Below are 12,589 nucleotides of genomic sequence, written 5' to 3' on the forward strand. Positions count from 1 at the left end.
TTTAACTCTGCTGATATGTTTTTCACGCTTTCTCATAAGTTCAGGCAGAGCAGTTTAAAAAAAAACACTGACATGGTGGTTAACTGTACCTGGGTACCGAGCAGATCCTTCATTTTCAATGAGCTGCAGATGTTTGTCGTACACAACAATGAAATCAAGAACCTGCTCTGCTATTTTTACCACATACCTGCTCTAAGTCATGGTTACAGAACCTCACTAGCATGACAGGGCAGAACTTATTTCAATAATTCACCTTAAAGTCAAGATCATAAAGTGCATTTCATTGCATTTAGATGCCTTCCAAGAAGAGCTTTACATTGTTCATATGGACTTAAAAACTGTTGCAAATGCAATTTAATGGAATATAATAATATGTGATTTAAAATGCTATAAATGGTGATAACCTATTGAAATTCAAAGATTCCTAGCTATCTACAACATGAATTATTTGATAGCTCTATTTATACTGAAATGTGGCAATATCAGTCAATCAGACTTTATTTATAGAGAGCTTTTCATACAATGACATTGTGACACAAAGTGCTGTACATAAAAACAGCCAAAAATAGAATCAATTAAGAAAAAGATCCCACCCCCAGCCCCGACCCCAAACCCACACCACCCCACAATCCTAAGGTAAGAACACAATAAATGCAACAATAGTAATAAAAACAATAAAAATTAGATAAAAAAAAGAAGTTGCTGAACGAAATTGAGGAAACACTCTCATGATATCTTAATGAGGAACCACTGGAGGTAAAATAAGATGTTAAAACTCAACACAGGAAATTAAAATCACCAAAATAAAATACATTTCTAAGACAATAAAACACTAAAATATTAATATAAATACACAAATGAAGAGTTCATGTTAGGGGTAGATTACTCTTTTTTGCTTGAGTCTTTGCCCCCAAATGTCCATAAACATCCCTTCTCTGCTATTTTTAACGCTTTCAAACTTTTTAAAGTTTCTTGCATCCTCAGCTGACAAAATTAACTGTTTTATCTTGGCTTCTGTTTCTGATTGGTTGAACTTGTTTTCTTTGGCATGAGGATTCTTGAGAAACTTGATTAAATTGGTATTGTTAGATTTTGCTTCTCAACTGCAACCCCTTGAAATATCAGCTTTGCACAAATTACAAATTGTTGTCGGAGTGTGAAATACCTGCAAACTGCTGAGCCTCTGTAGTTAGAGCCATGCAACATGACATCTCCACCTAGAAAAATGTACAGATCTACCAAAGTGTTTATGACATAGTATGTGCACATGGTTGCTGTAAACACCTAATAGTGTAGAACTGAGTTGAATATATCTCCCCCTTGGATCTGCCCGATCTTGCTTATTGAGGCATCATCTGACCGATACCAGGTTTGGATTGGTCCATCTCTTGCACACACATACACACAAACACACTTTAGGTTAAACTCACAAAGTCAAGAGTAAGTTGGAGTCACTTTAGAAGTGGTCAGGTCATGCCCACAGACAGACTTGCTTTAATGCGGGCTACTTTGCTGAAGCAGATGACCTCTCTTGTCTGATCTCATCAGGGTGAGAGCATCAACACTTAGTCATGTCAGCCTGAGGTGTGTGTGTGTGCGTGTGTCTGCACGGCATGTGTGCATATCTCTGTGTGTGTAAGACCCTTATGTAACAGGCCTAGATATCGTGCACACTTAAGCCGCTTTGCATCTACCTGACTCACACCAGCAAACTGGATTAAAATGTCTGGACCTGCCACCTGTAATATTTTTGTTATTGTTGTAACAGGACAAGCTTAATCTGGAGTTGCATGTTTTACAAAGGGGGTTGGTGTGTTCTGGTAGAATTGGCTTTAACAGTTGTTGTCAGATTTGATCACTTGCATTGTCATACACGTTGTTAGCTCCAGAACTATTCAGTATTGTTGGGTGAAAAAATAAGTCAAATGAGAAACGTGGAAAAAAACAACTAAAGCAGCAAAACTGAAGCTGGCACACACACTCACCTGAAGGAAGCGTGAACTCCTGCCCCTTTGACCCTTTGTCTTGAGTTTGTTATTTTATGCTACTTAATACAAAGTGAATTAAAGACACCAGTATCAATTAAAAATATAAACTCAAACCAGGTTTCTTGGGTTCTCTTTGATTAAGCTTTTGGGCATCTCTGGTTTTAGATTGTGGTTGTCTAAACTTAACTTGTCATTGGTGGTTGTGACTCAGCTTGGCCTGAGTCAGCATCAAAAAGGTCTGCTCTAACTTAAAGACAGACGGAACTATTGACTGAAAACTGTGTGCTGTTTGGCCTTTTTGGCATTCTGTATTTATGTGCAGAAATACAGTAGTAAGCACTTTGTGTCAAACTTTGAACTGCCACCAATAACTAAGTATACAGGTGCAGCTGATCAGACTGGTGTCAGTGGTTGTCTGTTTGTTATGCACTGAATTAAAATCCTCTGCACATTTTCTACAAGCAGTCCTGCATATTTTTAAATGTTCTATAGTGATTTTTAAAAATGATAAAAAATGAACACTTTATTTCACTGAGTCAGCAATTTGAAGCATTTTCATACCTCTAAGTCAGTGGTGTCCAAACTTTTTTCAAAGAGGGCCACATTTGACGTTGTCCGAATACCTCAGGGCCAGTGGCTCCTACTGAGACTTAGTAATCATAATAGTTATATATGAAATCTCTATTTAACAATTATTCCACTTTTTTTTTCTCAATAAATCAGTAACTAGGTAGTCCTCAGTTGTCAAGCCACGTAAACATTAGAAAACTGTATATTCTTCTGGAGGAAAATGTTTTTCATTAGGGCTACACTTCTATTTCCTGTTCTTTTCAAGACTTTTCTGACCAGCAGACAACATCTTTAGAACAAAATTATTATTTTCCTGAGTTCTGAAACATTTTTATGCACCAAATTTTACCTTTTCTGCACAATTTCATCATTTTGATCTCGTCTTGTGTCCTCTTTTGTGTCTTCTGAACTTTCAGTGTTCATCAAGAACATTTTCACATCATGATAAAAACATTAATTTGAAAACCTGTCAACTTTAAGCGTTCTTGTGTTTCTTCTTTATTGCCGTCTTGCAGAATTCCCAGTGTTTTGGCTTTAGACAAGAAGTCCATATGAAGCTTTTTGAGACGTTTCTGGATTGACTTTAGTTTTGTTTGTGTGCTTGAAAGAAACTGCAAATGTACAGATGATTCAGAATGTGATTAATATCGGTGCTATAAATAACACGTTTTAAGATGGAAGCTTGGGGCCATAAATAAATGGACCTTGGGCCGTGATTGGCCCCCGGAGCCGTACTTTGGACATACCTGCTCTAAGTCATGGTTTCAGAAACTCACCGGTGTGGCAGGGCAGAATTTATTTCAATAACTCACCTTAAAGTCAATCATAAAGTGCATTTCATTGCATTTAGATGCCTTCCAAATTATGACACTGGTAAGCACAGCTTTACATTGTTCATATGGACTTAAAAACTGTTGCAAATGCACTTTAATGGAATATAATAATATGCCATTTAAAATGCAATAAATTGTGATAACCTATTGAAATTCAAAGATTCATAGCTATCTACAACATGAATTATTTGACAGCTCTAGTTATACTGAAATGTGGCAATATTAATCAATCCATTAGACTTTATTTATAGAGAGCTTTTCATACAGTGACATTGTGACACAAAGTGCTGTACATAAAAACAACTTCAAATAGAATCAATTAAGAAAAAGACCCCACCCCCAGACCCAACCCCAAACCCACGTCACAATCCTAAGGTAAAAAAACACAATAAAGGGGGGCGGCAGTAGCTCAGTCCATAGGGACCTGGCTTGGGAACCGAAGGGTGGCTGGTTCGAATCCCAGTATGGACGAAGTTTGGCAAGTGGACTGGTGGCTGGAGAGGTGCTGGTTCACTTGCCTGGGCACTGCCCACCAACCGCGCTGGTTGACGGCAGTATCCTCACTCTGACATCTCTCCCTAAACATGTTCACTGTGTGTGTGTGTGTGTGTGTGTGTGTGTGTGTGTGTGCGTGCATTTGTATGTATATACCAAAAAAAAAAAACTGTATGTGTAGCATGTCCAAAAATAGCATGAGTGGAAAAATTGAATTTCCCCCCTGGGGATCAGTAAAGTACCTTTCTTCTTAAATGCAACAATAGTAATAAAAACAATAAAAATTAAATAAAAAAGAAGTTGCAGAACGAACTGAGGAAACGCTCTCATGATATCTTAATGAGGAAACACTGGAGGTAAAATAAGATGTTAGAACTCAACACAGGAAATTAAAATCACCAAAATAAAATACATTTCTAAGATAATAAAACACTTAAATATTAATATAAATACACAAATGGAAAGTACATGTTAGGGGTAGATTAAGTCAAGTCAAGTCAAGTTTAAAAACACAGCAGAAGCTGACCAAAGTACTGTACAATACATAAAAAAAAACACAATGTGAGACCAAACAAGCAATCATTTAAAAAGAGACAAACAAATGACAAGGAAATCACACCATTGGAAATGAAAACCTATTCAGGGTTAATCTTTTTTGCTTGAGTCTTTGCCCCCAAATGTCCATAAACATCCCTCTCTCAAAAGTGAAATGTTAAGTTAAACATTGATTACTTCTGTTTCCACAAGAACTAAATCTGATAGAATTAAAGTCTGTCTTTGTTATCAAATTTCTGGTCCACCATGAGTGAGCACTTTTTCAGCAGTAGGAAGGAAAAGCTCCTTTTTTAGCAGACAGAAATCTTCAGCAGAGCCCGACTTAAAGCTGAACAGCCATCTGTATTGACTGGCAAACCACCTGGAGAAGCTTGAGACGAAACCCTGGCAAGATAACAGATTTGCCGCCTACAGCATAAAAGCATCAGATCACTCTTATTGCCTTTAATCACTCATTTATTTCTAAGCAGTTACATTCAGCTCTGGAAACAATGATTCACTGGAGGATCATTGATGAGTTTCACACTATTTTCCAATAACATCACAAGCTAGTCCTATATAATATAACTGGAGGTTTTCATTGAGTCCACTCTTTCTGTTGTGATGTCCTGTCGGTCATCAGCTCCCCTTAACGACCTGGGACACATGGAGCAGTGTGTGTCCCAGGACTCTGTGAAACTCTCATGGGCGGAAATCACTCTATTGTCCCTCGACCACTCTCACTGGTATGCAGAAAGGGAGGGCAGGGCAATGCCTCTGATACATTTAGAAACTCGCATACAAACGCAGGAATTCCTGCATGTTCTTTTCACTTTGTTTCACTTGACTGGGAGGAATTTCAGATACAAGTCCACTCCTACATATCCCTCAGATTCTTTTCATAATCCAGTTGTGCAACACAGTTTAGTGTGTGTATAGATTTACATTTTTCTTCTTATATGAATGTGATTGTATGTGTTTGTAAAACGACAGAGCCAGGACCGCAGACCCTTGAAGTTGAAACAGGGTTGTGTCCTAATTAAAAGGGCTTTGAATTATTACATTTATGACATGCAATGACCACAGTAGCTTCAGATGTGTTCCCAGTTGTTTCACGCCAGAATGGACATGAACCATTATAACAAGACCATGATTTCACAGAGGAGCGGCTGATAAGTGCAGAAGAGATAAAGGGCTGCAACAAAAAGTATGAGCTGTGTGGTCACCAGAAAATAATACCTCTGTGTTTTCTGTTTCTTTTCACACATGGACACGCTAAACACTGACACACCGACATGCAGTCCCTTTGGCATCCTCTCAACATCAGCCTTGACATTTTAAATCTTACAATGTTACCACCTCTCTTAATGCTGAATGCCAGCCTGCTGCACCAGCTGTGTGGGTGTTGTGTATTACCACTTAAGGTGCCTCAGTCTATGTGTGCACTCACACAGACTCATCATGCAGTCACATGCCGCATCTGTGCTGAATGAAAACAGTGACTTCATCACACAACCTGAGGAGTCCCCTACAGAAATGATGCCTGACCTCTCTCTCTCTCTCTCTCTCTCTCTCTCTCTCTCTCTCTCCCTCTCTCTCTCTCTCTGTCCCAGAAAATGCAAACGAACAGGAGAAGGAGGGGAAAAAAAGCTATTGTGAGATAGAGAGAGAGAGAGAGGATGCATCCCACTGTACTATAAATAACCCAGTCAAACTCTGTGTTGCTAAGGCTGGCTCAGCAGCCACTCTTTCATCACTCCTTACCCCTTACTCGTTTCTTTCCCTGCCTCCTCCTCCTGTTTATGTTTCCTCACTCTCTCTCTCTTTCTCTCTCCTGCTCTGTCATTTCTTATCACAGAAATAGGAAATGAGCAGAAGTGAGAGGGGGGCAGCAATGTCAATATCCTCATGCTTTGATGTTGAATGTGTGATTTGCTCCATTCACAACATGTCCTGTCTCCGTGTATAGCTGCAGAGTTGTTAAACCACACTGAGGAGGAAGAGAGAGAGTGTGTATAAGAATCCCTCTCAGCATGCAATCAATAAAGAAGCTTCTCCTCCTCCAGGATGACAAAGATTGAGGATGTCACTAGAGGGAGACCACATCGGCTTGAAATCTGCCTGTTTTAATATCTTAATATTTCTTGAGCATGTCATCATGTTAATCAGCCAGCCCACTTTTGAGAAGGGAAGCAGGGTTTCTCTTGATGTCTATTCATAAAATTCAGAGCAGCAAAGAGAGCGTTGGAGTTTTACAGGACTTGTTTTGGGAGCAGCACCCTCTGCTGGCTCAGATAAAACAGTGATACTATGAGTACTCTTCCTTTTGTGATACGAGGTTCCACTCATTGTTCAAACTGACTCCTTTTTTTCTCTCGCCGCCTTCCAGCAGAATGAAGCAAAGGAAGAAGAAGAGAGAGGAACAAAGGACCTGTCAGAGGAAGAGGTGCAAACAAGGATAGACGAGTACAACGCTCAAGAGTCTGAAAATGGCATGAATCTGGTGAGTTCTGAGCACTTGTTGTTGCTGGTAAATGAACTGCACTGTTTAATGTCAAGCCGACAATATACGTTCCACAACTTCCTCACTTTGATGATTTGATGAATGGAAGCAGGAAACTAACACATGTATTGCATAAAGAGGGAACAAAAAGTAGGATGTCTGTGTAAAAGAAACAAGCAAAGCCTGAAGGAGAGGTAGTATAACTCAAAGGTGAAAACAGAAGCAGTTTCCATGTTGTTATAACTTTTAAAAAAAAACTATTATCTGTCATTTTGTGATGGATATAAGCCAACAGCAAGTTCTACAATTCTACAATTTCATTTATTAGGACCCGAGCACCGACAAGGTCGACGAAGGCCCTGTTGTAACCCAAAGGATTATTTTTATTCTTTGTCGCGTGACTTCAAACGCATTTTTGGAGCCCTGAACATGCATGAAAGCGTGGATGTTTTTATCCTGGTGATATCAGGCCTGGTGAAAAATTTACTAATTTATGGGTTTCACAAAAAAATTCTCAAAAATGTGCTCACTAGCGCCCCCTAAAGTTTTCAAAAACGCCTCCCCATTGAGGTTATTTTGAGCTACATGCTTGAAAATTAATACGCATATTCATGGCATCAGGACGCACAAAAAAGCCTCTCACACCCATATCAGAAACTCAACAGGAAGAGCGCCTAGCTTTAAAAATGTAAAATGGCGCCCAAAAACGTCCAAATAAGGGTGCATACTTTTGCTATCTCCTCCTAGGGCTTTTCTCCCATTCAGTCCAAACCAAGGGCAACCTATAGCAGACACACTGACGATTAAAAATTATAAAAGTCCAAAGTTTAATGAACACAGCTCTCTGAGGATGCAAAGGAAACTTCATCCTCTCCTGAATATAAATATTATTTGCTAAAGCAATCAAATCCTGGATAGAGGGGGTTCAGAAAGTAACCAGTAACTTATGAGTGCTTCTATGTATCTCTCTCTGTGTTCTATAGGCCTCAGACGGATCCTTCACAGGCTTCATAAAGGTTCACCTGAGGCTCAGTCGACCAGTCACAGTCCCTGCTGTGGAGACTGCAGGCCCAGACGGAGCGTCTAGGCAGACGGGTGGCAGTAATCAGGCGCCGTCTGAGTGCCAGGAAGGAACAGACTGTGGACAGAGTGAAAAGAGGACATCCTTCTACCTACCATCCGACTGTGTGAAGCAGATCCACATCAGCTCTCTGACCACCACCAGAGAGGTGATCCAGGGCCTGCTGAAGAAGTTCATGGTGTTGGACAATCCCCGAAAGTTTGCACTGTACAGGCAGACACATCGGGACGGACAGGGTGAGGAAAAAACTCCCACTTAGTGCTCATTTGTAGAGTAGTGTTTGTGATGTGGAGCATTGATTAAACATTTTGCTTTTGGATTTTTCTCTGCCTCCAGATCTTTTCCAGAAGCTTCCTTTGTGTGAGCGTCCTCTTCTCCTGAGGTTGATATCAGGGCCTGATCCAGAACAGCTCAGCTTTGTCCTGAAGGAAAATGAGACCGGGGAGGTGCAGGTGAGAAAACAGACACACACAAGATGTGCTTTATTTGGCACATCAAACTTTCCTTTTGCAGTTGTGTTAAAACATCTGTTCTTATCCTCTCTCTTGTTCTTCCAACAGTGGCATGCATTCTCTGTCCCTGAGCTACAGAACTTCCTGGTAATCCTGGAGAAAGAGGAGACGGAGCGAGTGCGGGCAGTGGAGCAAAAATACACCGTGTACCGACGGAAACTACAACAGGCCCTGCAACAACATGACCCCTGACCCCTTCACCTGTTACCTTACAACTGAAACCCAGGGAGACACTGACCCTTTGAACCCCCACCCCTTTGCCCATCTATTTAGAGGCTGGAGCTGGAGCTGAACTTGTCTCCACCTTCCACATATACACCTAAACATACAGTACACCCACACACACATGCAAACCCTTTCTCAGGACGCATATAAACCCCCCCCACCCCCCACCCCCACCCCCCAACCCTCGTCATCTATTCATCAACTCCCTGAGGAGAGGCGAAAGCGACTTGAAAGGCTACAGGGTGTGTGGTCTGCTTGCTGATTGGACGAGTGTTGTTTTCATTGCCAAGGACACACACAGACACAGAATGATCACAGCGAGATCTGAAACTTGAAATCTCATTAGGGGACTGATAAGAACCACTGGTGTTTTTAAAGATTCCCCTCTTCTTCTGCTACTGCTGCTGCTGCTACTGCAAGTGTTACTTATGCATGAGTCTCTCAGCTCATCCCCTGCACATAGTGAGAATTACAACAGAAGGCATGATTCATTTTTTCAGCATCTCTTGGGGATGGAAGGACAATCATACTGAGGGTTGATGGGTTTTTTTTTTTTTATCTTCCTTGAATTGATGTTATCATCAGATGTATCATTTTTATGCTGGAATAGAAGACATGGATTTGTGAGGGAGGTGTGTAGGATCAGGTTTGTCTTTTGAAGAGAGCATCATACCAGTAACCAGCTGGAAAGATCTATTCTCTGATATTTTTTTTTCTCAGGGAGCATGTGTTTAAAGAGAAAACCTTATCGCTGAAACAAATCACCCCTTTTTAAAACATTGTGTCCAAAATTAGCCTTTTTTATTTGATGCTATCGTTCCATTTCCCTCCTGTAATACATTGGGTGGTGGAAAGGGGGGAAAGGGTGGTGCAAAGATCCAGTCATTTGCAAGAACAGATCTCAATCTGACTCAGTTAGCACTCCCCTCGGTAAACACAAACTTCTTCTCAGATTTAACTGCAACGTCATTTTCTCTCCCTAAAGTCTGACCCACTCAACCTTGCATGATGTCCACAAACTCAGCAAGGCAATACACACACACACACACACACACACACACACACACACACACACACACACACACACACACACACACACACACACACACCTTTGTAAAATTGATCTTTATGCTGTAGTTGTGCATAGGATGCATTTGAATGTGAGGGGCTTATCACACCAAAGCAATGAGGGACTGATCTATGGACAGGATTTTAAAGGGAAGAGAGACTTTTGAACGGTTAGTTAAATTCAAAGTGGTGTATGTAAAAAATTCAACCAGCTTCTGTTTTTTGCACATTTAGATGCAGGTGACTGAATGGCCCACAACTCTGGGGCTGGGCATGCATTTCTGCTTCTCTTTTCTTTCATTAGCCCAACTTCCATCCCCCCCATAGAATAAAGAAAATGTAAAAATTCATGATAATGGCTATGATGTACCAATGATGTGTTTGCAATGCATATGTATTATGTAGACACTGGAAAAAGGAGTGACAAGGTTCGACTTTGTTGTTATTATGAATATACTTTCTATACCATTGCTACTGGTAGGAGTGTGTGTGAGTGTGTGTAAATGCCTATACAGGGCAGTGAGGACAATGTGAATAGAGTTTTCTAATGAGTGTGTGTCATCAGTGCTCTGTCATTGGGTCTCATTTATTCAGTCTTAAGATATGCATTAAGTACATATATATTTATATATATTAAACAACATTACATCTGCAATTAACATCCCTTTGGAAAGGTGTTCCTGTTAACAACATGTATGAATAGACATCCATCTTTAACATCTTTTATTCATTAGACATACTAATAATTGAGGCCTGTTGTCCATAAGCACATACTTCTCCTCAGTAAATCCACACATGCACATTTTTCAATCACCGCCACCCAAAGCCTGAGCTGTTCCTGCTGGCAGTGCCTTTTGTTTCATGTGCCCCGGTGTTTGTCTGTCAGGTGTGTTTCAGCACACAGGTGCCTGAGCAGATGTATGGGTGCTTTCGCATGTGTGCAAATCTTTGTGTACTGGGTGGTGTTGAGTATGTACTTTTTTTCCCCCCTTTGGAAACACATTTCCTTCCAGCAATCTGTGTGTGAGTGTGTGAGTGTGTGCTAGAGTGTGTGCGTGTAAGTGTGTTTTTGTGTGTTATTTATTTCATGGTCCACCTCATCTATATGATATTATGTAGAGGATGACGAGACTTGATGCTTTTTATTTGCAATTTGTTTTATTTGAAGAAGTGTGTATAAATATAACAGTAGAACTGTACAGAATAATAAAATTAAATAAAAAAGGTCATCCCTTTACTGAAATGTTTCTTTGTGTCTTTGCTTTCCATCCCTTTAAATATCTACCCAAACAAAAAGTGACTTTTTGAATGAATACAAGGGGGGTCATATAAAAATCTTGAAGCATTGCCTCCCAGTTATCGTTATAAGGGTTGATAAGGGTTACAGAAAAGAAAGAGAACCTGCACCTTGATTTCACAGAAACAGTGTCTGATGGATATACAGTGAATCAGACAAATGGAGAAAGAACAGCTTCAAAGAAATCATAAATTTGCTGTAGTTACTGCTACCAGGAGAATGACATCTTAATATTGTACTAAATTTAATGTATTAAAGTATTTGTTTTCTTTTTTTTTTTATTAGTCTGGAAATGTTTCCTGAGGATTTTTAAACAATGTGTTGTCTAGGCATGACCCGACACGTCTAGACAACCTGTACTGTTTCAAGTCACCAGCAGATGGCAACACTTCATTCAAATTTTAAGTATTCTCTCCACATACAGACATACTGTGTGCATATTTGTCCAGATGCATGTGTGTATGATATAATTCTTACTTACCTGACATAGTAAAACATTTGGCTTTTGCACAGTTACAGACAACTTTTACTGATACAGTCTTTTTTAGGGTGAATCTGTTCAAAGGGCATCCCGAATGAGGTGTGAGACCAATAAACATGCAGGTGTCAGTGTCTGTCACAGCCCAGGAGACCAAAAACAGCAAGAACCTCACAACCCCCGACCAGGACCTATAGGTAGCTTTGCACCTGGTCCTATCTCTTGCTGTGGTTTTAATCTGGTTGCGATAAGAGTGCACACACTTACACCTTGAACTCCTCTGAAAAGAAAGTGCAATAAGCAGTTCAGTTTATAGGCATTGTCACCCTACTCTCTCTATACACCACCATCTAAGAATAATCAGCGTGGCCGGGTTGGTCTTAAGGGCTGGCTGCTGCCCAGAGGGCCACCCAAAACTGTGTCAGTATGCTTATTTATGGCAGCAAATATAGACAGACCCCTCTTCTCACCTCTGAGAAAGAGCTAAGATTAGCATCACCCTCTGCCCAGCATGTATCACTTTCTGAATTTAGACTGTTCCCCTTCTCATGCTTGCCGGGTCTCACTCTGTCTGTCCTCTGGCCTGCCCCTAACTATATCTGTCCCGGTCCTGGTATGGATCTGCAGACCCTCTCCAGTTTCAGGCCAACTTCAAGCTTTCATGGTTTGCAAAGTGACTGACCACCATGCACTATAAAAGCCCAAGGATCTTAATTCTAGTTAGCCATTCCTGCAGCTAGTCAATAGTTTCACTGTAAGTATGTTTATATCATCTCTGTTGTCCTTTGCATTGTGCTTTTATTGCCAAAGAGTCTGAAGTTTGAGAGTTTAACACCAATGGAGTCAAAGACATTAAAAAAAACTGTTGATCAAATGATTCTGCTTTACCTTGCCCCTTGTATTATTGAAATATTAGCACCTGCAAAAGTGCATAACAAAGATGCACTACATTTATTTGTTTTAATTTAGGGTTTAAGCTTTAAAAAAAAATCCAGATGAAGCTTC

At 40.3% G+C, this 12,589-nt stretch overlaps 1 protein-coding gene across 2 annotated transcripts in view; it reads left to right on the forward strand.

The window, feature by feature from the left end:
- rassf5 (Ras association domain family member 5) overlaps positions 1–9,798 on the forward strand; it is a 46,766-nt gene extending 36,968 nt beyond the window's left edge. The window contains exons 3-6 of one of the 2 annotated variants that reach the window (XM_034699545.1): positions 6,810–6,923; positions 7,907–8,240; positions 8,341–8,456; positions 8,565–9,798. In XM_034699545.1, coding sequence (XP_034555436.1) covers positions 6,810–6,923; positions 7,907–8,240; positions 8,341–8,456; positions 8,565–8,708 — 708 coding nt within the window. In that variant the 3' untranslated portion in view covers positions 8,709–9,798. The remainder of the gene's footprint in view (positions 1–6,809; positions 6,924–7,906; positions 8,241–8,340; positions 8,457–8,564) is intronic. The other variant, XM_034699623.1, reaches the window with a different exon arrangement.
- The last annotated feature ends 2,791 nt before the right edge of the window (positions 9,799–12,589 follow it).

This window comes from Notolabrus celidotus, chromosome 1 (assembly GCF_009762535.1).
Source record: "Notolabrus celidotus isolate fNotCel1 chromosome 1, fNotCel1.pri, whole genome shotgun sequence".
NCBI lineage: Eukaryota > Metazoa > Chordata > Actinopteri > Labriformes > Labridae > Notolabrus > Notolabrus celidotus.